The 25,586-nt window shown below is 46.4% G+C and overlaps 1 protein-coding gene across 3 annotated transcripts in view; it reads right to left on the bottom strand.

Moving 5' to 3' along the window:
- Window positions 1–25,215, bottom strand: part of LOC120924744 (proteinase-activated receptor 1-like) — a 55,024-nt gene extending 29,809 nt beyond the window's left edge. The window contains exons 1-5 of one of the 3 annotated variants that reach the window (XM_040335766.1): window positions 8,357–8,497; window positions 6,653–6,670; window positions 5,040–5,057; window positions 2,367–2,384; window positions 1,460–1,477 (exon numbers count right to left, since the gene is read on the bottom strand). In XM_040335766.1, the coding sequence (XP_040191700.1) occupies window positions 1,460–1,477; window positions 2,367–2,384; window positions 5,040–5,052 (49 nt within the window). In that variant the 5' untranslated portion in view covers window positions 5,053–5,057; window positions 6,653–6,670; window positions 8,357–8,497. Of the gene's footprint in view, window positions 1–1,459; window positions 1,478–2,366; window positions 2,385–5,039; window positions 5,058–6,652; window positions 6,671–8,356; window positions 8,498–20,172; window positions 20,191–21,082; window positions 21,101–22,425; window positions 22,483–25,122 lie in introns of those variants that run through there. The other 2 variants (XM_040335765.1, XM_040335767.1) reach the window with 2 other exon arrangements.
- Between the last annotated feature and the right edge of the window lie 371 nt (window positions 25,216–25,586).

The following is a 25,586-nucleotide window of genomic DNA, read 5'->3' as shown; positions in this document are numbered from 1 at the left end:
GGGCACAGCGGCGACAATGGGCACAGAGGCATCAATGGGTACAGTGGTGACAAAGGGCACAGTGGCGTCAAAGGGCACAGTGGCATCAATTAAAGGGCACAGTGGTGACAAATGTCAAAGTGGTGATAATTGATGGCACAGTGGCTCCGTTTGATGGCATGGCACAGTGGTAACAATTGATGGCACAGTGGCTGCGTTTGATGGCATGGCACAGTGGTGACAATTGATGGCACAGTGGCTGCGTTTGATGGCATGGCACAGTGGTGACAATTGATGGCACAGTGGCTACGTTTGATGGCATGGCACAGTGGTGACAATTGATGGCACAGTGACTGCGTTTGATGGCATGGCACAGTGGTGACAATTGATGGCACAGTGGCTGCGTTTGATGGCATGGCACAGTGGTGACAATTGATGGCACAGTGGCTGCGTTTGATGGCATGGCACAGTGGTGACAATTGATGGCACAGTGGCTACGTTTGATGGCATGGCACAGTGGTGACAATTGATGGCACAGTGACTGCGTTTGATGGCATGGCACAGTGGTGACAATTGATGGCACAGTGGCTGCGTTTGATGGCATGGCACAGTGGTGACAATTGATGGCACAGTGGCTGCGTTTGATGGCATGGCACAGTGGTGACAATTGATGGCACAGTGGCTGCGTTTGATGGCATGGCACAGTGGTGACAATTGATGGCACAGTGGCTGCGTTTGATGGCATGGCACAGTGGTGACAATTGATGACACAGTGGCTGCGTTTGATGGCATGGCACAGTGGTGACAATTGATGACACAGTGGCTGCGTTCGATGGGCATAGTGAGGCTGCAATATATATTTTTTTTGTTTGCGCCCCCCCAAAGATTTTGAGCACCAGCCGCCACTGTGCTGTAACGAATCACATCACAGTGATTGGACACAAGAGGCGGGATTCTTGATTTCTCCAATCACAAGCAAGGGGCGCGGATTGTGTTCCTCCAGGCATTCCCGGCCAGGACTGTCAGTGAGTAAAGCGGTGATGTGGTGGCCTTTTTTGGGGGCATCAGATTGGCCCGGGGGATGGCTGTGTCAGTTTCATTCCGGGACACTGAATCTTCCTGGAATGAAGGTGCCCAGGACAGACCTGCAAAATGCGGGACTATACCGGGGCAATCCGGGACACGTGGTCACCCTAGTAGGCACATAATCACAGAAACTACTCAACACAGTTACAGGATAAGTTCACCTTTCCCACCATGTTACATGTTATGGCAGGGGTCTTCAATCTACGGCCCTCCAGTTGTTCAGAAAACTACAATTCCCATCATGCCCAGTCATGTCTGTGAATTTCAGAGTTTTACAATGCCTAATGGGATGTGTAGTTCCTCAACAGCTGGAGGGCCGTAGTTTGAGGATCCTTGTGTTATGGTTACAGAATGATGGAAACAGAAAAAGACGTCTAATAATGAAGCTCCTTACCTGGGGGGACCATGGCCACTGAGAATAAGAGAAGACACAGAGTTAGGTTTGATCTTCCATTGATATAAAAGTTACTTTATACAGAGTAATGAGGATGTACCATCAACCAATCAGATCTCAGCTCACTGGGGTCACATGATAGTAGATATGATTTTTGTCAATGAGGCCCTTCTGGTGTTCACACCTCTGATTTGTTGTAAAATCTGAGGATCATTTATATCAATGGTGGTCAAAGTTCTTGAACTAGAGGGCCCCTGACATCACCAAAGGGCCACACATAATATTCAGGGGGCAGTCCTAGACTGGAGACGCATTATATGAGACTGCTGAAATCTCGCTATTACACCCCTTTACACATGGTGTAATGGTGTGGGGGGGAGGGAGGGGGGTTTATGGTGGGGGGTTGTTTTTCAGGGTTGGGTTTGGCTCCTCAGGGGTTGGGCTTGGCCCCTTAGCTCCAGTGAAGGGAACTCTTAAGGCATCAGCACACCAAGACATTTTGGACAATTTCATGCTCCCAATTTTGTGGGGGGAGTTTGGGGAAGGCCCCTTCCTGTTCCAACATGACTTGCCCACCATTGCACAAAGCAAGGTCCATAAAGACATGGAGGAGCGAGTTTGGGGTGGAGGAACTAGACTGGCCTGCACAGAGTCCTGACCTCACCCCGATAGAACACCTTTGGGAAGAATTAGAGAGGCGACTGCGAGCCAGGCCTTCTCGTCCAACATCCCCCACCCACCCGATCCTCGCTGTGACAGCAGACCGGGATCTTCTCCACACAGACACTTACCTTTCCACACTCCACCCAAGAAACAAGAAAACTTTGGCTGGAGTTCCGCTTTAAGTGACATTTCTGTTACAGAATGATGGAAACATAAATAGACGTCTAATAATGAAGCTCCTTACCTGGAAGGGCCACGGGAACTGAGAATAAGAGAAGAGAAGACACAGAGTTAGGTTTGATCTTCCATTGATATAAAAGTCACTTTATACAGAAGGAGAGAATATAGTTCTCTCAGGTGGGTATACCAAAACACTTTGGATGAATACAAAAAGACTTTATTAATTACAAAAATTTATATCACAACAATTAAATTAATCAAAGAGTAGTGTAACGGCACTCCAAATGGGACAGGGGTTAAAGCCGTTTAGGATATTCCATTCCCGAACACAAGGCAGCTACCGACCGTCCACAATCATGTGAACGGGACCCATAAGGATAATACGAGACGACACTCTGTATGGGGTTCAAACAGGTCTGACTCTTTATTGAGAAATACAGGCTCTTATATACAATGTAGGATCCTGCAGTAACCAAATGAACAATGACCCAACTCCACCCACAACATCACACAATAGTTACCTAACGAGCCCCCTCAATACATCTCTTTAGCAGACACCCTGACTCCGGGACCTGACCTGATTTACATGAGCTAATTGACCACAGCTGATGACTCAGACACCTGACCTTTAGGCTGTCTGTTAACTTACAATACACATTATCATCAATAGACCTTCACGCAGGGGCAATTTGACCCTAACATTAGGGGCGGATTGCCCCTAACATTAGGGGTGGATTGCCCCCAACATTAGGGGCGGATTGCCCCCATGCTTCGGCATATATTTTTTAGGCACAGATAAAAAAAATAGACCTTCACGCAATTACAGGGTCAATTAGCACAAGCCACAATGAAAGATCCTTAGAAGTTAGTCTGGATTCAATTTACATTACACAGTAAACACCAAAAATAGGGTAAATAAAAAATCAATAATCACATTTTCGTTTGGGGAGAATTCTGTCTTGCAGAGGAAATTTATGTTTGTGGGGGTGATCGTGAAAATGCTTGGGTGCAAATTCAAGAAAAGGTTTTGGCCCACTCATTAAAGGTTTGGTCCAAATTCAAGAAAGGGTTTTGGCCCACTCATTAAAGGTTTGGTCCAAATTCATGAAAGGGTTTTGGCCCACTCATTAAAGGTTTGGTCCAAATTCATGAAAGGGTTTTGGCCCACTCATTAAAGGTTTGGTCCAAATTCATGAAAGGGTTTTGGCCCACTCATTAAAGGTTTGGTCCAAATTCATGAAACAAAGGGCCGGACTACTGTCCTCCAGACTTTAAGGGGGCCGGACTGTGGCCATCAGGAGGACAAAATACCCTATCATTTGTGTCATTGGACCCCATCATTTGTTCTATTGGACCCCATCATTGGTGTCATTGGGAGAAAGTCTGCCCCATAACTGGGAGGAATTCGGCCCCATCATTGGGAGGAATACTGCCCCATCATTGGGAGGAATTCTGCCCCATCAATGGGAGGAATACTGCCCCATCATTGGTGTCATTGGGAGGAATCATGCCCCATCATTGGGAGAAATTCTGCTCTATCATTGGTGCCAATGAATAAAAAAGCCCCCCAAGGAACAGATGAAATCAAGCAAAGGGCCACATCTGGCCCCCGGGCCGCAGTTTGGAGACCACTGCACTAGGGTGACCACATTTCCAAACTACCATTCAAGGACACCCCCTTCCCAAAAATCAGCTTGTGCTGTAACGAATCACATCACAGTGATTGGACACAAGAGGTGGGACTTATGATTTCTCCAATCACAAGCAAGGGGCGGGGATTGTGCTCCTCCAGGCATTCCCGGCCAGGACAAGTACTGTCAGTGAGTAAAGCGGTTGTCATGGATATGCAATAGTCTGGCAGCTTACCTGTTTCCATCTGTCTTTTAAGAGGCCTGACCCTCTTCTGGCTGCCTTTTTATCACTTCCTCTTCCTGTATGGCCCCACCCAGGCCATCCCAGGAAGTCTATATTAACTGTTGCACTACAGGCCTGCAGTGCTGTTCAAAAGTGTTGTTTGCTTAAGTTCCTGTCTGCAGTGTGTTTTACGATTACCTCCCTGTGTAACATTTTTGGCTCGTCCCTGACTTCTCCTGTTTGCCTGTGCCCTTGACCTTTTGCCTGTCCCTCGGTTACCCTGTCTGCCTTTTGCCCTGACCTCGGCTTACCCATCACTTCCGTTAGTCCTGCTTGCTGCTTCCCCTCTCTCCCTGCGGAGGGTGACCTATATGATCCCAGGGGTCGCGACCTGGATCCAGCTGCGACAAAGGCCATCCTCACCACTAGAGGCTCTGGTGAACACAAAGCTGGGTCTTAGACTCCGCGCCCTGGGCGATCTTGGGTTCACGCTCCCTCCCTGATAGCAGCAGTCAGCTATTGGGTTCACTACCCTGAGGTGCATCCCTGACCCCAACTGGGTGCACTTGTCACCTGGCCACAGGTGACGTGACAGCGGTGATGTGGCGGCCTTTTTTGGGGGCATCAGATTGGCCCGAGGAGTGGCTGTATCAGTTTCTTTCTGGGACACTCTATTGTCCTGGAATGAAGGTGCCCGGGACAGACCCGCAAAATGCGGGACTATCCCGGGGCAATCCGGGACACGTGGTCACCCTAGTAGGCACATAATCACAGAAACTACTCAACACAGTTACAGGATAAGTTCACCTTTCCCACCATGTTACATGTTATGGTTACAGAATGATGGAAACATAAATAGACGTCTAATAATGAAGCTCCTTACCTGGGGGGACCATGGCCACTGAGAATAAGAGAAGACACAGAGTTAGGTTTGATCTTCCATTCCTATAAAAGTCACTTTATACGGAGTAATGAGGATGTACCATGTGACCTGAGCCCCAGCAACCAATCAGATCACAGCTCACTGGGGTCAGATGATAGTAGATGTGATTTTTGTCAATGAGGCCCTTCTGGTGTTCACACCTCTGATTTGTTGTAAAATCTGAGGATCATTTATATCAATGGTGGTCAAAGTTCTTGAACTAGAGGGCCCCTGACATCACCAAAGGGCCACACATAATATTCAGGGGGCAGTCCTAGACTGGAGACGCATTATATGAGACTGCTAAAATCTCGCTATTACACCCCTTTACACATGGTGTAATGGTGTGGGGCGGAGGGATGGGGGATTGTTTTTCAGGGTTGGGTTTGGCTCCTCAGGGGTTGGGCTTGGCCCCTTAGCTCCAGTGAAGGGAACTCTTAAGGCGTCAGCATACCAAGACATTTTGGACAATTTCATGCTCCCAATTTTGTGGGGGGAGTTTGGGGACGGCCCCTTCCTGTTCCAACATGACTGCCCACCAGTGCACATAGCAAGGTCCATAAAGACATGGAGGAGCGAGTTTTGGGTGGAGGAACTAGACTGGCCTGCACAGAGTCCTGACCTCACCCCGATAGAACACCTTTGGGATGAATTAGAGAGGTTGTCATGGAAGGCGTTCCAGCAGTAACAATGGCAGGAGAGTCCAGTCCCGGTGCGTGCGTGGTGGCGCCCGTCGGCGCGCGCATTGGAATGCGTGTGCGCGCGGCAGCAGCTCACATTGCACGTGCGGCTGGAACGTGCGCGCAGTGATGCTGTTTGGCGCCAAAACTCTCTATTTAAGCAGCCTGATCCCTCACCAACTTGCTGTCCAGTCTACAGTGTGTCCCTGGAGTATCCTGCATCTGTGTACCTGTTTGTATCCTGATTACCAGACCCGGCTTCCTCTGACCACTCCTGCCTGCCACCTGTCCCTGATCCCAGCTACATTTGACCACCGCACTTGCTCAGCCCCTTGCTCTGTTCTCTGCCCGCCTGTTATACTGACCCGGCCTAGACTTTGACTACCCCTTGGATTTCGTTCTGGCTCCTGATCTGCCCGTCTGTGTTTGACCCGGTCTGCTTCACCTGCTTCGTTCCTGTCCCACGAGTGCCACGCTTCTGCTCCAGCTTGCCGTTGGTATCCTGCCAGGACTTCGGTCCTCTTTTCTACTACCGCATCCAGCCCGCTACTCAGCTTACTAACTAGGCACTTGTGTCCCTCTGAACTCCTGACCCCTGTCTACTCTACCAGGGGCTCCTGAGTCAGAGGCTTACGAGAGGCCGCTCCCTGCACGTTGGACTCCACTACCGGGTACGTGACAGAGGTGACTGCGAGCCAGGCCTTCTCGTCCAACATCCCCCACCCACCCGATCATCGCTGTGACAGCAGACCGGGATCTTCTCCACACAGACACTTACCTTTCCACACTCCACCCAAAAAACAAGAAAACTTTGGCTGGAGTTCCGCTTTAAGTGACATTTCTGTTACAGAATGATGGAAACATAAATAGACGTCTAATAATGAAGCTCCTTACCTGGAAGGGCCACGGGAACTGAGAATAAGAGAAGAGAAGACACAGAGTTAGGTTTGATCTTCCATTGATATAAAAGTCACTTTATACAGAAGGAGAGAATATAGTTCTCTCAGGTGGGTATACCAAAACACTTTGGATGAATACAAAAATACTTTATTGATTACAAAAATTTATATCACAACAATTAAATTAATCAAAGAGTAGTGTAACGGCACTCCAAATGGGACAGGGGTTAAAGCCGTTTAGGATATTCCATTCCTGAACACAAGGCAGCTACCGACCGTCCACAATCAGGTGAACGGGACCCATAAGGATAATACGAGACGACGCTCTGTATGGGGTTCAAACAGGTCTGACTCTTTATTGAGAAATACAGGCTCTTATATACAATTTAGGATCCTGCAGTAACCAAATGAACAATGACCCAACTCCACCCACAACATTACACAATAGTTACCTAACGAGCCCCCTCAATACATCTCTTTAGCAGACACCCTGACTCCGGGACCTGACCTAACTTACATGAGCTAATTAACTACAGCTGATGGCTCAGACACCTGACCTTTAGGCTGTCTGTTAACTTACAATACACATTATCATCAATAGACCTTCACGCAATTACAGGGTCAATTAGCACAAGCCACAATGAAAGATCCTTAGAAGTTAGTCTGGATTCAATTTACATTACACAGTAAACACCAAAAATAGGGTAAATAAAAAATCAATAATCACATTTTCATTTGGGGAGAATTTTGTCTTGCAGAGGAAATTTATGTTTGTAGGGGTGATCGTGAAGATGTTTGGGTGCAAATTCATGAAAGGGTTTTGGCCCACTCATTAAAGGTTTGATCCAAATTCATGAAAGGGTTTCGGCCCACTCATTAAAGGTTTAGTCCAAATTCATGAAAGGGTTTCGGCCCACTCATTAAAGGTTTGATCCAAATTCATGAAAGGGTTCCGGCCCACTCATTAAAGGTTTAGTCCAAATTCATGAAAGGGCTTTGGGTGCTCATGAAAGGGTTGGGGTCCACTCATGTATATGTTTTGGCCCACTCATGAAATGGTCGGTGCCCCTCCAGAAAAGATTTGCCCTGGGCCCACCAATGTCTTAATGCAACTCTGATAAATTAGCTCAAGGTCCCTTCCACACCCGAGCCAAGGACCGAGGTCACCCCCCCCCAAGACTAGGGGCTCCATCTAGGGCCACCAACAGCCTAACACTCCATCTTCCACTCAAACTCCACTGCCCCCAGCTGGGCTGACCTCGAGTATTTTAGGGGGCCTGCCCCCTGCCAAGCCATCTGTTGGGGATTGGTTAGGATCTCAGAGCGCTCACTCATTGGAGGTGTTGGGTCATGTGATCAGTACTCTCTTGGGGCGGGATTAGCGGAGATGTATACGGGGAAAGGACAGCGTATTATCCTGACCTCCTGATCTCCTTTCTATAGATAACTCCGGGATCAATCCCAGATCAGACCTGGAGGGAAGGTGGAGAGGTGGAGGCTCCCATCCCCCCCTCATTACTCCCTGGACAATGATCTCCTCTCCAGGGACACAATGAGAAGGTATTGGGGATCAGAGAATCCTATTGGATGGTATGATGAGGAACACCAATAGAATTACAGTTATGGAGGAAGCCCCGCCCAATGTAGATCGAGATATTTCCACCTAAACCTGGAATGTGTAGAAATAGAAAATACTCACCATCTCCATCACCACTTATTCCATCATCTGCGGATGTGTTGGAGACGAGAGAAGAACCTGCAAAGAGAATTCAGTTCATTCTCAGGATTCAACATTTCTCCTTTACTTTTGTTGGATATCATTTATCTTAAACCACTTGCCCCTCACCCAGGGTACATTTACTGCACGTGGGTGGGGGGCATCTACAGGCGAGGTGACATCGCCGCCTGTTCCCGGGTCAGCAGGTTTTCAGTCAATGAATTTGGCTGTATACCTGCTGATCACAGCACAGAGTTCCATGTTTACAAACACACAGACCTCTGTACACAGACAGCAATCTGGCTTTGGCTGGAGTTCCGCTTTAAGTGACATTTCTGTTACAGAATGATGGAAACATAAATAGACGTCTAGAGATAAATTGTGTAAGTGAATGAATGACTTCCTCTCGAGCAACAGTCACTCACAATCCCATCAAAGTTTGTAGAAAATAAAAAGGAGTTAGCATATATTAGGGGAAGACAATTCCTCTCCGAATATAGGGATTTTTGATGTGAGGTGTGTTGCTCTTGGTATCAAAGGTAGGCGCACAAAACACAAGGTTTTTAGTAGTATCAAAAATAATTTAATTATATAAATATAAAATATCATATTTCATACAGTTATTAACATAATGAGATATATATATGGTCAAAACCACAGTTTCATGATAAACAAGGTAAAGGGGAGACAGGTTATTTGAAGGAAAATTGATGCGAGTTTGCCAACTAGTTTCGCACTATGTGTGCTTCATCAGGGCTTGCATAATGTTCCTGTTCCTTTAATACATGTAGTGGTCTGTGTATGACATAAAGGTTCATCATTAATACAGATATAATGCAATAATTTAATATTTTAAACTTTGAAAAAATGTGTGTGTGATACATTTGCCTATATGTCTCAGTTTACTGCTCCCTGGTTATTGATGTGCTAATGTCCCCTCACTATTTCTAAAGGTTAATTGATCTATTGTGTTGTGTGAAGGAGAGCTGGGTTTAAGTGGCTTGTGTTAATTATTCTGATTGCTTCATTGTGGTAATTATCTCTCTATATGCGGGGTCGAGCGGTCTGGTTGATGTATTCAGTACAGCTAGTGCTCAGCGTCATTGATGTCATTGTCTAAAGAAAATGTGTTTCAGCATCGGCCCCGTCGTGTCTACCTACTCATCTGTATGGAAGCCCCAGTGTGAGGGGGGCGGAGATTTGTCATTGTAACAGTTTTGGAAATGACATATAAGCTGTGTGTTATAACATAAAAGTCTGTGTTGTTCAAGCAGTAAGCTGGTCTCATGTGTGGCTTTCTGGGCGATTCCAGGGATATCCCTCCTCGTGGAATATTGGGGTGATTTTCGTTATGGGAAGAAGGGAACGTTGACGGGGATATCATACCGATACCGTCACAATTGGTTGGTAGCAGTGGGATTTTTCCCTTCTATTCCCCTTCACACCCGGATTCCAAGCAGACACTGGAAGAACTACTGGAAGTTCGTGGAAGGATTGCTAGCAACAAAACCAAGCGGGTCATCATGGCAGAATCAATGGAGCTAGACCAGGAGGACGGGATTGCAGCAACGCCAGCAGTACAAGAGATGGAGACACCAGTGATTCAGGAGGAGGAATCGCCAGCCAACAAGCTAATGAGAGAGAAGCTAGCGTGGTTCGGCCCGAACCCAACGCCAGATGTGGTACTGAAAGTGATGGACATGTTAGTAAACGCAGAGCTACAGAAGGCTAAAGAAATAAGAGACGCAGAGCTACAGGAGGCTAAAGAAATAAGAGACGCGGAGCTACAGAAGGATAAAGAAATAAGGGACGCAGAACTACAGAAGGATAAACAAATAAGGGACGCAGAGCTACAGTTAAAACTGGCAGCAGTCCAACAAGCAGCCGCACCTTCTACGAACAGTGAGTACAGCACAGCAGACGCAAGGAAGATTCCGTTTAGCGCTTTTAAAGCTTTTGATGAAAAGGACTGTGAGATTGATAACTACCTGGCAGACTTTGAGCGACAATGTAACCTGCACCGAATAGCTAGAAGAGAGTGGGTCGCAATATTGTCAGGCAAACTATCAGGCAAAGCTTCTGATGCTTTCCGGACCGTGCCAGATCAGGATATCCATAGCTACGCCAGGGTTAAAGAAGCGCTCCTGGCTCGTTATGCAGTAACCCCAGAGTCCCACCGACAGAAGTTCAGGGACTCACGCAAAACCACGGAAGACTCTTACGCAGAATGGGCATGCCAGCTGTCCCTGTCGGCCTCTAACTGGGTTAACAGCAGCCAGGCCACCACCGCAGAGGACATTTTGCAACTAATGCTCCTGGAGCAATTTTACAATCACATCCAGACGGACGTCAAGGATTGGGTGAGAGATCGCAGGCCCATGACTCTACCAGAGGCCGCGAAGTTGGCGGATGAATATGCGGATACTCGCAAGACAAACCAGGTCACACCACGGGTACAACCCCCACAACCAACGGCGCCCTCACACCCACCAGCCGCTAGATACCAACCGCCTAACAGACCGATGACATATAGCCCTCGCTACCCACGCCAGGAGGACAATGAACAACGCTGCTTCCGGTGCAAACAGTTGGGTCACTTCAAGCATAATTGCCCCATGAATGACAACACCAGGTCAAATTGGTCTCAACCTGGGTACCGCCCACCAGCAGCAGCCCATTGTGTAGACTCGGCTTGGGATCCAAAGGAGCTGGGTCAGGAAGAACCATTGGGCACCCCTTACGAAGCCCTCATGGTACAATCTGTTATTACGGACAACAGGGAACACCATTGTCAGCTGGTCATGGGCGACAGCCCTGAGCCGGAGGGGCCCTGGAGGGAGCTGGGCAGAAAGAGGCACCGCCGGCCACCCTTCAAGAAGAAGAGGTCCTGGAAGCCGTATAACAAGCTGACCTGGGAGGAGAAGAAGCGACTGGAGGAGAGGGAGTCGCAGCGGGCGTCCCAGATGCGTGCCGAGATGTTCGCCAAGGGCCCACCGGTGGCCCCTTACACCACCACCCAGTTCCTGATGATGAAGGACCACGTGGAGAGCCTGCAGGACATGAGCAAGCAGGAGCTGATCCGTGAGTACATAGAGCTGGAGGAGTGCATAAGCCGCATGGAGGAGGAGAACAACCACCTGAGGTCACAGCAGCATGAACTGGAGATGGAGCTGGAGAAGCTCCAAGAGGAGAACCGGCGGCTGCGGAGGGAGCAGGGGGTGGCTGACCTTATGGGGCTCTGATTCCCCTCCCCCCCCCCGGACTCTGAGCACCAGTGCTACAGCATTTCAACAAATATAACTTTTTTCTTTTTATGAATCTCCTGGGATTGTCACTTCAGAGCCATAACCTGCCCCTCCCATAGCGGGACACCTAGACGGCGGCGCACAGACCCATTTGCTGTCTTCACACTGACTTCTGGTGACTTTGCAGATCGCACAAAGACTTGGGGACTGACCGGCGTGTGATCTGACGACCCGGTGACATACCTGAGTCTGAAGCAGTTGCCAAGGGAGGTCAGTCATGCCAAACGGAGTTAACCTCTGACTAATAGCTCTGAACCCGTCAACCCTACTGGACCAGGGAAGGTCCAACCGGGTTTGCCGGAGCAGGGAGCAAAAGGGGGGCCATTGTGATACATTTGCCTATATGTCTCAGTTTACTGCTCCCTGCTAGCCAGGTTATTGATGTGCTAATGTCCCCTCACTATTTCTAAAGGTTAATTGATCTATTGTGTTGTGTGAAGGAGAGCTGGGTTTAAGTGGCTTGTGTTAATTATTCTGATTGCTTCATTGTGGTAATTATCTCTCTATATGCGGGGTCGAGCGGTCTGGTTGATGTATTCAGTACAGCTAGTGCTCAGCGTCATTGATGTCATTGTCTAAAGAAAATGTGTTTCAGCATCGGCCCCGTCGTGTCTACCTACTCATCTGTATGGAAGCCCCAGTGTGAGGGGGGCGGAGATTTGTCATTGTAACAGTTTTGGAAATGACATATAAGCTGTGTGTTATAACATAAAAGTCTGTGTTGTTCAAGCAGTAAGCTGGTCTCATGTGTGGCTTTCTGGGCGATTCCAGGGATATCCCTCCTCGTGGAATATTGGGGTGATTTTCGTTATGGGAAGAAGGGAACGTTGACGGGGATATCATACCGATACCGTCACAGTGTGTTTAACACATGTATATACAAAAGGGGTATAACGCGCTTACCACTTCCGTTAAAAAGCTCTGAGAACCGGGCAGAAAGACCTGCCTGAGAGTCAGCAGAGAGGCACTGGATGCAATCAGGAGATTCGTTACTCCACTTGTAATCAATGGAAGCCAGATCCACTTGATTTTGGCAGGTGCGGACAATGAAATGTTTGTGAGGAGTTCAACACACAAAGAAGGAGAAGATACAGATAGCAAATAGTTGTATCTATATCTTTCCTAAAAGCAAGCAAAAAGAAGAAAAAGGATTGAAGTAATAATAAGGAATATTGAAAAATATGTGTATATATATATTTTATATAGATAACAAAAATGTCTATGCATTTAGTAATTATGGAAAAGAGTATATCCAATGAAAACTCAATGGAGATGTTACCTCAATAGTAGCAAAGTTAGACTTAATGCTGCCAGATGGATCCAAAGAGGTTCCCAATAGGTTTCCACAACATTCTATAGGTAAAAAGTAAGTATATATATATATATATCAAAAATTAATAATTATCCTATAAATAAGTAAATGAACACAGTGCCTGTGACTAAATGTCATAGTGAGGCGACTGTCTGTATATGAGGAGATGGAGAGGTAAGGGAAAGTTTTTTACCTTAAGTAGTGATAGAAAGAATATAGTAATGTATCCTGTTATAATCAGGGGATGTAGTGCCTCCGTTGAATTACAATTAAGGGTAATACTAGCAAAGTGGTCCAAGGACAGTACTATATATTTCCACTTAGATTCTAAAAAGAAATAGATAAAGAAGAGAAATTAATGTATTAGAATAGTGCATGTTGCTAAATAGCCTAAGTGGAGCACTAATTCCTTGGATCAGAGAGTGATTACCTTTACTGGATAGTAACAGCGTGAGGAAGAGTGAGGCCGTATGCTAGCGTCTCGCATGTAGTTGTGTTGTCCTCCCTTCAGCCGTCCAAGTCAGCGTCTGACATGTGTATCGTCAGCGCTGACTTAAATAGCCCCATTTCCACCGGAAGTGAAAAGATTCAAGACTGACCCCTGGCATCACCTCCGGTTCACGTGTCCCAAAACAAATGCGCACGCAGGTGATGCGCTCCAGCATGATGACGTATGCTGGAGCGCATAGGGGAGAGACATAACCTAGCTGTCTCTTACCAGCCAAGGGCGAACGATTGGCTGGATGTGCGTGCGCGTCCCATCTGATGATGCTGATGGGAAAAAAGAGGCGTCTAAGAGACCGCGCCCCCTGTGTTGGGACCTGTGATTGGCCGCACCACGCTTGTGTAGAGTCCAACCTCCCTTTGCATCAAGAAGCCCCCTGCATAATGAATCGCACGGCTCAGAGCTCAGAAAACGGAAATAATAATTTGATATAGAATAATAAGTAAAACATGTACAATTAAACGTATATTTAACTCCAGAGAAACAAACCAGAGTGTGTTCTTAATTTTTCACAATTAAACATCCAATAAGGGTTCATTTTTACATTGCCTAATCTGAGGAGAAAATTGATAGAGGCAGTGTCCATAATAGTAACAGTTGTTAGAGATTTTAATGCTGTCCAGCTATTTTATCATACAGCCGGACAGAGCAAGAGAAATAATCAAAATAGATGCAAAGTAAATACAAACTGAAGCAGAACAAGGTCAAATAAAGCAGAACCAAACAAAACAAACCAAAACACCATAGATACAAAAATACAAAAATATATAAGTTAAACGCAGAGGGCGAAGCAATAGAACCATCAAAATAGATAAAGAGTCATATATCTATCGGAGGATCCACTGGATATATGCAGGAACAATATAGAGACAGACCTACTGATGACCCATATGTAGCAACTGATAATAGATTATATATACAGGGTCTTTAAATGACATCTCTGTGATTCAAAAGCAGTGACAACCAGTTATCATATAGAGGAATAGTAATAGATAGCTCATAGGCTTGCCTATAAAAAGGGTTTGAATGACAGAGATGTATTGAGCCCTGGTGAGTATGTGGCTCGTTGGTCAAAAATCCAACGAGCCTCGCGTTGGAGGATTTTTTTGTCAAAATCCCCACCTCTTTCTGGTAGGGGAATGACTTCCAACGCAAAGAAAGAAATAAAAGAGGGGTCATAGCTGTGGTGCAGGCCTACATGTTTGCAAATAGGAGTATAGAGCAGTCCCGCGTCTAAGTAATAAAGGTGGTCCTTAATTCTTCTCGCAAAGGTTCTTTTCGTCTTTCCTATATAGAATGCGCCACAGCGACATTTAGCAAGATATACAATGCCTATGGTTGTACAATTAGCATGCCTCTTGGACTTAAGGAAACCTCCTCTAGGGAGGGAACAGCCGTCTCCTTCCTCAATCCAAGGGCAGACATCACATTGTCCACACTTATAGGTACCTGGTATCTCAGGCTCCTGAGGATCCGGAGCATCAGGTACCAGATGACTGTGTGTAAGGCCGTCCTTAATGGACCTACATTTCCTATAAACAATTTCAGGTCTCTGGGAGATGTATTTTGAGATAATGGGGTCTTCGGCAAGAAAATGCCAATTATGATTGACCAATTGGCGGAAGATGTTTTGATCAGAGCTGAATGTGGTTATGAGTTTGGTTGTCGGGTTATGCTCTTTTTCCCTCTGCTTAAATAATAATGCATCTCTAGTATTTGTCTTAGATTTTATATATGCTTGTTTCAGAACCTTTTTACTATATCCTCTCAATAGGAGTCGTGAATAGAGGGCAGATGCCTCTTTTTCAAAATCCTCCTCCTTTGCACAATTACGCCGAAGTCTTAGGTACTGACTGTAAGGGATGCTTCGCACCAAAGATCTTGGATGCGAGCTAGAGTAGTGAAGAATAGTATTTCCTGCTGTTTCTTTTCTATACAGGTTAGTGTATAGGGTACCGTCATCATTTATCGAGATTGTTAGGTCGAGGAAAGGGATGCTTTTGGTATCTGACTGGATAGTAAATTTTAGATTGTAATCATTAATGGATAAATATTCCATAAATTTACCTAGTAGGTCCGCGCCACCAGTCCAGACGACTAAAACATCGTCGATGTACCTCCGCCACAGTAAAATGTGGCGGAGGTATATCGCGGCAGAGTCATCCGAAAAGATGGCTCTTTCCCAACCCCCCAGGTACAGGGTGGCATACGATGGGGCACAAGAAGTCCCCATCGCCACACCCTGTACCTGGAGGTAGGTTGAGCCATTAAAAACAAAAACATTGTTAGTCAGTATATGCTCCAATAGAGTTGTAATGAAATTACACAGTTTCCAGTTATTGTGATCTTGTTCACGCAAGAATTGAGAAATAACTTGGATCCCCTTTGTATGAGGGATACTAGAGTAGAGGGCCTCCACGTCTATTGCTGCCAAAATTGATCCTGGGGGTACGCTCATACCTTCCACTATTTTAAGAAGTTCCAATGTATCTTTTAGATATGATGGCAATGCCATCACATGAGGTCTCAATTGCATATCGACATACTTGCTTGCAGTTTCCGTATGGCTGCCTATACCCGAGATGATAGGACGGCCAGGTGGAACCCTGATGTCCTTATGTATTTTTGGCAGTGAATAAAACGTAGGAGTTATGGGCCACTTAATCTCTAGATATTCCCTAAGGTCTTGATCAATTAGACCTTGTTGAAATGCTAACGAGATCAAAGAAATATAATTGGATCTGGCTTTTGGAACATCATCTTCCGATATTATTTTATACCAGTTACCATTACATAAGATTTTGTCACACATTCTAATATACTGAGTCTTGGTCATTACAACTACATTACCCCCTTTATCAGAAGGTTTTATCACCAAATCGCTGTTGCTAGTGAGTTGGGTAAGTGCTTGTTGTTGCTGTCTTGATAAATTGTTATCAGAAATTTTAGGGATTACTAGATTTTCAATTTGTTTCCTTGTTTGCTTAAGAAAGGCCCATACTGCTGGGGAAGTTTGTAAATTATCCTTACCCTTACCCTTAATTGTAATTCAACGGAGGCACTACATCCCCTGATTATAACAGGATACATTACTATATTCTTTCTATCACTACTTAAGGTAAAAAACTTTCCCTTACCTCTCCATCTCCTCATATACAGACAGTCGCCTCACTATGACATTTAGTCACAGGCACTGTGTTCATTTACTTATTTATAGGATAATTATTAATTTTTGATATATATATATATATACTTACTTTTTACCTATAGAATTTTGTGGAAACCTATTGGGAACCTCTTTGGATCCATCTGGCAGCATTAAGTCTAACTTTGCTACTATTGAGGTAACATCTCCATTGAGTTTTCATTGGATATACTCGTTTCCATAATTACTAAATGCATAGACATTTTTGTTATCTATATAAAATATATATATACACATATTTTTCAATATTCCTTATTATTACTTCAATCCTTTTTCTTCTTTTTGCTTGCTTTTAGGAAAGATATAGATACAACTATTTGCTATCTGTATCTTCTCCTTCTTTGTGTGTTGAACTCCTCACAAACATTTCATTGTCCGCACCTGCCAAAATCAAGTGGATCTGGCTTCCATTGATTACAAGTGGAGTAACGAATCTCCTGATTGCATCCAGTGCCTCTCTGCTGACTCTCAGGCAGGTCTTTCTGCCCGGTTCTCAGAGCTTTTTAACGGAAGTGGTAAGCGCATTATACCCCTTTTGTATATACATGTGTTAAACACACATTTTTTCAAAGTTTAAAATATTAAATTATTGCATTATATCTGTATTAATGATGAACCTTTATGTCATACACAGACCACTACATGTATTAAAGGAACAGGAACATTATGCAAGCCCTGATGAAGCACACATAGTGCGAAACTAGTTGGCAAACTCGCATCAATTTTCCTTCAAATAACCTGTCTCCCCTTTACCTTGTTTATCATGAAACTGTGGTTTTGACCATATATATATCTCATTATGTTAATAACTGTATGAAATATGATATTTTATATTTATATAATTAAATTATTTTTGATACTACTAAAAACCTTGTGTTTTGTGCGCCTACCTTTGATACCAAGAGCAACACACCTCACATCAAAAATCCCTATATTCGGAGAGGAATTGTCTTCCCCTAATATATGCTAACTCCTTTTTATAAATAGACGTCTAATAATGAAGCTCCTTACCTGGAAGGGCCACGGGAACTGAGAATAAGAGAAGAGAAGACACAGAGTTAGGTTTGATCTTCCATTGATATAAAAGTCACTTTATACAGAAGGAGAGAATATAGTTCTCTCAGGTGGGTATACCAAAACACTTTGGATGAATACAAAAAGACTTTATTAATTACAAAAATGTATATCACAACAATTTAAATTAATCAAAGAGTAGTGTAACGGCACTCCGAATGGGACAGGGGTTAAAGCCGTTTAGGATATTCCATTCCTGAACACAAGGCAGCTACCGACCGTCCACAATCAGGTGAACGGGACCCATAAGGATAATACGAGACGACGCTCTGTATGGAGTTCAAACAGGTCTGACTCTTTATTGAGAAATACAGGCTCTTATATACAATTAGGATCCTGCAGTAACCAAATGAACAATGACCCAACTCCACCCACAACATCACACAATAGTTACCTAACGAGCCCCCTCAATACATCTCTTTAGCAGACACCCTGACTCCGGGACCTGACCTAATTCACATGAGCTAATTAACTACAGCTGATGACTCAGACACCTGACTTTTAGGCTGTCTGTTAACTTACAATACACATTATCATCAATAGACCTTCACGCAGGGGCGATTTGACCCTAACATTAGGGGCGGATTGCCCCTAACATTAGGGGTGGATTGCCCCCAACATTAGGGGCGGATTGCCCCCATGCTTCGGCATATATTTTTTAGGCACAGATAAAAAATAAAATAGACCTTCACGCAATTACAGGGTCAATTAGCACAAGCCACAATGAAAGATCCTTAGAAGTTAGTCTGGATTCAATTTACATTACACAGTAAACACCAAAATTAGGGTAAATAAAAAATCAATAATCACATTTTCGTTTGGGGAGAATTTTGTCTTGCAGAGGAAATTTATGTTTGTGGGGGTGATCGTGAAGATGTTTGGGTGCAAATTCATGAAAGGGTTTTGGCCCACTCATTAAAGGTTTGGTCCAAATTCATGAAACAAAGGGCCGGACTACTGTCCTCCAGACTTTAAGGGGGACGGACTGTGGCCATCAGGAGTACAAAATCCCCTATCATTTGTGCCATTGGACCCCTTCATTGGTGTCATTGGGAGAAAGTCTGCCCCATAACTGGGAGGAATTCTGCCCCATCATTGGGAGGAATACTGCCCCATCATTGGTGTCATTGGGAGTAATTCTGCCCCATCATTGGTGTCATTGGGAGGAATTCTGCCCCATCATTGGGAGAAATTCTGCCCTATCATTGGTGCCAATAAATAAAAAAGCCCCCCAAGGGCCAGATGAAATCAAGCAAAGGGCCACATCTGGCCCCCGGGGCCGCAGTTTGGAGACCACTGCACTAGGGTGACAACATTTCCAAACTACCATTCAAGGACACCCCCCTTCCCAAAAATCAGCTTGTGCTGTAACGAATCACATAACAGTGATAGGACACAAGAGGTGGGACTTATGATTTCTCCAATCACAAGCAGGGGGCGGGGATTGTGCTCCTCCAGGCATTCCCGGCCAGGACAAGTACTGTCAGTGAGTAAAGCGGTTGTCATGGATATGCAATAGTCTGGCAGCTTACCTGTTTCCATCTGTCTTTTAAGAGGCCTGACCCTCTTCTGGCTGCCTTTTTATCACTTCCTCTTCCTGTATGGCCCCACCCAGGCCATCCCAGGAAGTCTATATTAACCATTGCACTACAGGCCTGCAGTGCTGTTCAACAGTGGTGTTTGCTTAAGTTCCTGTCTGCAGTGTGTTTTACGATTACCTCCCTGTGTAACATTTTTGGCTCATCCCTGACTTCTCCTGTTTGCCTGTGCCCTTGACCTTTTGCCTGTCCCTCGGTTACCCTGTCTGCCTTTTGCCCTGACCTCAGCTTACCCATCACTTCCGTTAGTCCTGCTTGCTGCTTCCCCTCTCTCCCTGCGGAGGGTGACCTAGATGATCCCAAGGGTCGCGACCTGGATCCAGCTGCAACAAAGGCCATCCTCACCACTAGAGGCTCTGGTGAACACAAAGCTGGGTCTTAGACTCCGCGCCCTGGGCGATCTTGGGTTCATGCTCCCTCTCTGATAGCAGCAGTCGGCTATAGGGTTCACTACCCTGAGGTGCATCCCTGACCCCAACTGGGTGCACTTGTCACCTGGCCACAGGTGACGTGACAGCGGTGATGTGGCAGCCTTTTTTGGGGGCATCAGATTGGCCCGAGGAGTGGCTGTATCAGTTTCATTCTGGGACACTGTATTGTCCTGGAATGAAGGTGCCCGGGACGCAAAATGCGGGACTATCCCGGGGCAATCCGGGACACGTGGTCACCCTAGTAGGCACATAATCACAGAAACTACTCAACACAGTTACAGGATAAGTTCACCTTTCCCACCATGTTACATGTTATGGTTACAGAATGATGGAAACAGAAAAAGACGTCTAATGATGAAGCTCCTTACCTGGGGGGACCATGGCCACTGAGAATAAGAGAAGACACAGAGTTAGGTTTGATCTTCCATTCCTATAAAAGTCACTTTATACAGAGTAATGAGGATGTACCATGTGACCTGAGCCACAGCAACCAATCAGATCTCAGCTCACTGGGGTCACATGATAGTAGATATGATTTTTGTCAATGAGGCCCTTCTGGTGTTCACACCTCTGATTTGTTGTAAAATCTGAGGATCATTTATATCAATGGTGGTCAAAGTTCTTGAACTAGAGGGCCCCTGACATTACCAAAGGGCCACAAATAATATTCAGGGGGCAGTCCTAGACTGGAGACGCATTATATGAGACTGCTAAAATCTCGCTATTACACCCCTTTACACATGGTGTAATGGTGTGGGGCGGAGGGATGGGGGATTGTTTTTCAGGGTTGGGTTTGGCTCCTCAGGGGTTGGGCTTGGCCCCTTAGCTCCAGTGAAGGGAACTCTTAAGGCGTCAGCATACCAAGACATTTTGGACAATTTCATACTCCCAATTTTGTGGGGGGAGTTTGGGGACGGCCCCTTCCTGTTCCAACATGACTTGCCCACCATTGCACATAGCAAGGTCCATAAAGACATGGAGGAGCGAGTTTGGGGTGGAGGAACTAGACTGGCCTGCACAGAGTCCTGACCTCACCCCGATAGAACACCTTTGGGATGAATTAGAGAGGCGACTGCGAGCCAGGCCTTCTCGTCCAACATCCCCCACCCACCCGATCCTCGCTGTGACAGCAGACCGGGATCTTCTCCACACAGACACTTACCTTTCCACACTCCACCCAAGAAACAAGAAAACTTTGGCTGGAGTTCTGCTTTAAGTGACATTACTGTTACGGAATGATGGAAACATAAATAGACGAATAATAATGAAGCTCCTTACCTGGAAGGGCCACGGGAACTGAGAATAAGAGAAGAGAAGACACAGAGTTAGGTTTGATCTTCCATTGATATAAAAGTCACTTTATACAGAAGGAGAGAATATAGTTCTCTCAGGTGGGTATACCAAAACACTTTGGATGAATACAAAAAGACTTTATTAATTACAAAAATGTATATCACAACAATTAAATTAATCAAAGAGTAGTGTAACGGCACTCCAAATGGGACAGGGGTTAAAGCCGTTTAGGATATTCCATTCCCGAACACAAGGCAGCTACCGACCGTCCACAATCAGGTGAACAATGACCAAATTAACAATGCCCCAACTCCACCCACAATATCACACAATAGTTACCTAACAAGCCCCCTCAATACATCTCTTTAGCAGACACTCTGGCTCCGGGACCTGACCTAATTTACATGAGCTAATTAACTACAGCTGATGACTCAGACACCTGACCTTTAGGCTGTCTGTTAACTTACAATACACATTATCATCAATAGACCTTCACGCAATTACAGGGTCAATTAGCACAAGCCACAATGAAAGATCCTTAGAAGTTAGTCTGGATTCAATTTACATTACACAGTAAACACCAAAAATAGGGTAAATAAAAAATCAATAATCACATTTTCGTTTGGGGAGAATTTTGTCTTGCAGAGGAAATTTATGTTTGTGGGGGTGATCGTGAAGATGTTTGGGTGCAAATTCATGAAAGGGTTTTGGCCCACTCATTAAAGGTTTGGTCCAAATTTATGAAAGGGTTTTGGCCCACACGGCCAAGGCCCGAGGTCACCCCCCCCTCCCCAGACTAGGGGCTCCATCTAGGGCCACCAAAAGCCTAACACTCCATCTTCGACTCAAACTCCACTGCCCCCAGCTGGGCTGACCTCGAGTATTTTAGGGGGCCTGCCCCCTGCCAAGCCATCTGTTGGGGATTGGTTAGGATCTCAGAGCGCTCACTCATTGGAGGTGTTGGGTCATGTGATCAGTACGCTCTGGGGGCGGGATTAGCGGAGAAGTATACGGGAAAAGGACAGCGTATTATCCTGACGTCCTGATCTCCTTTCTATAGATAACTCCGGGATCAATCCCAGATCAGACCTGGATGGAAGGTGGAGAGGCGGAGGCTCCCATCCCCCCCTCATTACTCCCTGGACAATGATCGCCTCTTCAGGGACACAATGAGAAGGTATTGGGGATCTGAGAATCCTATTGGACGGTATAATGAGGAACACCAATAGAATTACAGAGGGCGTGTCAGTAATGGAGGAAGCCCCGCCCAATGTACATCGAGATATTTCCACCTAAACCTGGAATGTGTAGAAATAGAAAACACTCACCATCTCCATCACCACTTATTCCGTCATCTGCAGAAGTGTTGGAGACGAGAGAAGAACCTGCAAAGAGAATTCAGTTCATTCTCAGGATTCAAACACAACCAGATCTGTGAGTAAAAGCATCACACATATTACCCACAATGCACATTGTCAGGTCACAGTGAACCCCGAGATCCCCCCTTGATGTTATCCCCTTCCCAGCCAGGGTCATTAGTACAGTGCATAGTATTATCACCGATCACTGTATTTGTTTCCCTCCCAGCCAGTGTCTTGTAGCACCAGATTGTCCTCCACAATCTGACACCACTCCGCTCAGGGTGACATAGAACCCTTCCAGGGGCAGATCATTCCTCTACAATCTCTGTGATGGAAGGTCACCCCTTCCTCCTGACACCACTCTGCTCAGGGTGACCCAGAACCCTTCCAGGGGCAGATCATTCCTCTACAATCTCTATGATGGATGGTCACCCCTTCCTCCTGACACCACTCTGCTCAGGGTGACCCAGAACCCTTCCAGGGGCAGATCATTCCTCTACAATCTCTGTGATGGAATGTCACCCCATTTCTCCTGACACCACTCCACTCAGGGTGACCCAGAACCCTTCCAGGGGCAGATCATTCCTCTACAATCTCTATGATGAAAGGTCACCTCTTCCTCCTGACACCACTCCACTCAGGGTGACCCAGAACCCTTCCAGGGGCAGATCATTCCTCTACAATCTCTGATGGAGGGTCACCCCTTCCTCCTGACACCACTCCAATCAGGGTGACATAGAACCCTTCCAGGGGCAGATCATTCCTCTACAATCTCTTTGGTTGCTGTTCATTCTCTCTATTATCTGTTACTTATTCCTTCCACCACTGCCAACCGCTCATTCCCTCCAGTGTCCTCTTCTCATGCCCCCCAGTGTCCTCTTCTCATTGCCCCCGGTGTCCTCTTCTCATGCCCCCCAGTGTCCTCTTCTCATTCCCTCCGGTGTCCTCTTCTCATTCCCCCCAGTGTCCTCTTCTCATTCCCTCCGGTGTCCTCTTCTCATTCCCCCCAGTGTCCTCTTCTCATTCCCCCCAGTGTCCTCTTCTCATTCGTCACCCACAGAACTCATCACATGACCCCCCATCACCCACAGAACTCATCACATGACCCCCCATCACCCACAGAACACATCACATGACCCCCGTCACCCACAGAACTCATCACATGACCCCCATCACCCACAGAACTCATCACATGACCCCCATCACCCACAGAACTCAGCACATGACCCCCATTACCCACAGAACTCATCACATGACCCCGTCACCCACAGAACTCATCACATGACCCCGTCACCCACAGAACTCATCACATGACCCCCATCGCCCACAGAACTCATCACATGACCCTCGTCACCCACAGAACTCATCACATGACCCCATCACCCACAGAACTCATCACATGACCCCATCACCCACAGAACTCATCACCCACAGAACTCATCACATGACCCCCATTACCCACAGAACTCATCACATGACCCCCATCACCCACAGAACTCATCACCCACAGAACTCATCACCCACAGAACTCATCACATGACCCCCGTCACCCACAGAACTCATCACATGACCCCCATCACCCACAGAACTCATCACATGACCCCATCACCCACAGAACTCATCACATGACCCCGTCACCCACAGAACTCTTTACATAACCCCCGTCACCCACAGAAGTCATCACATGACCCCCGTCACCCACATAACTCATCACATGACCCCATCACCCACAGAACTCATCACATGACCCCATCACCCACAAAACTCATCACATGACCCCCGTCACCCACAGAACTCATCACATGACCCCCATCACCCACAGAACTCATCACATGACCCCCATCACCCACAGAACTCATCACCCACAGAACTCATCACATGACCCCCGTCACCCACAGAACTCATCACATGACCCCCCATCACCCACAGAACTCATCACATGACCCCCATCACCCACAGAACTCATCACATGACCCCCATCACCCACAGAACTCATCACATGACCCCCATCACCCACAGAACTCATCACATGACCCCCATCACCCACAGAACTCATCACCCACAGAACTCATCACATGACCCCCGTCACCCACAGAACTCATCACATGACCCCCATCACCCACAGAACTCATCACATGACCCCCATCACCCACAGAACTCATCACATGACCCTCATCACCCACAGAACTCATCACATGACCCCCATCACCCACAGAACTCATCACATGACCCGTCACCCACAGAACTCATCACATGACCCCCATGACCCACAGAACTCATCACATGACCCCCATCACCCACAGAACTCATCACATGATCCCCATCACCCACAAAACTCATCACATGACCCCCGTCACCCACAGAACTCATCACATGACCCCCGTAACTCACAGAACTCATCACATGACCCCCATCACCCACAGAACTCATCACATGACCCCCATCACCCACAAAACTCATCACGTGACCCCCGTCACCCACAGAACTCATCACATGACCCCCGTAACCCACAGAACTCATCACATGATCCCGTCACCCACAGAACTCATCACATGATCCCATCATGCACCCAACAATATTTCCTGTATCAATGATCCTAAAAACCATACCAAATAGTAACCCAGAAGCCCTTTAAAGAGTTGGTTTGTAGGAGGGGGAGGGTACCTTGTATAGGGGGTGCCAGCTGGAGGCACAGCAGGGTGAGGAGGATGGCAGAGCTCAGCATACCGGACAGTCCGAGGTGATAATGACAGGAGATGAGGAGGGATGGGGGATATCTGTACATTATACACATTGTGTCATCATCACACCGGGTGCCCCTCCTCCTGCGCAGCCATGACAATACGATGTACGTATACTGAGGAGTGACAACAATATACGTTTTGCATACATGGTGGTTTTTACAGACTATGTACAGCTTTCATTTCCATATTTTATGGCCTCCCATAAATGGTTATTGGGAAAAACGGGCCATGTTTGTCAGTCACCACATCCCTAATGATTGTAGAAAACACAAGGAACACCCCCTCCAGGGCGGGGGGGGGGGCCATTTCCATATTTCGGGATAAACGGCATATACTCCATTTCCATATTTTATAGCCTCCCATAAATGGTTATTGGGGCCTCCC

The sequence above is a fragment of the Rana temporaria genome, chromosome 1 (assembly GCF_905171775.1).
Source record: "Rana temporaria chromosome 1, aRanTem1.1, whole genome shotgun sequence".
In the NCBI taxonomy this organism is placed as follows: Eukaryota; Metazoa; Chordata; class Amphibia; order Anura; family Ranidae; genus Rana; species Rana temporaria.
This window is presented reverse-complemented; position numbering and strand designations above follow the sequence as displayed.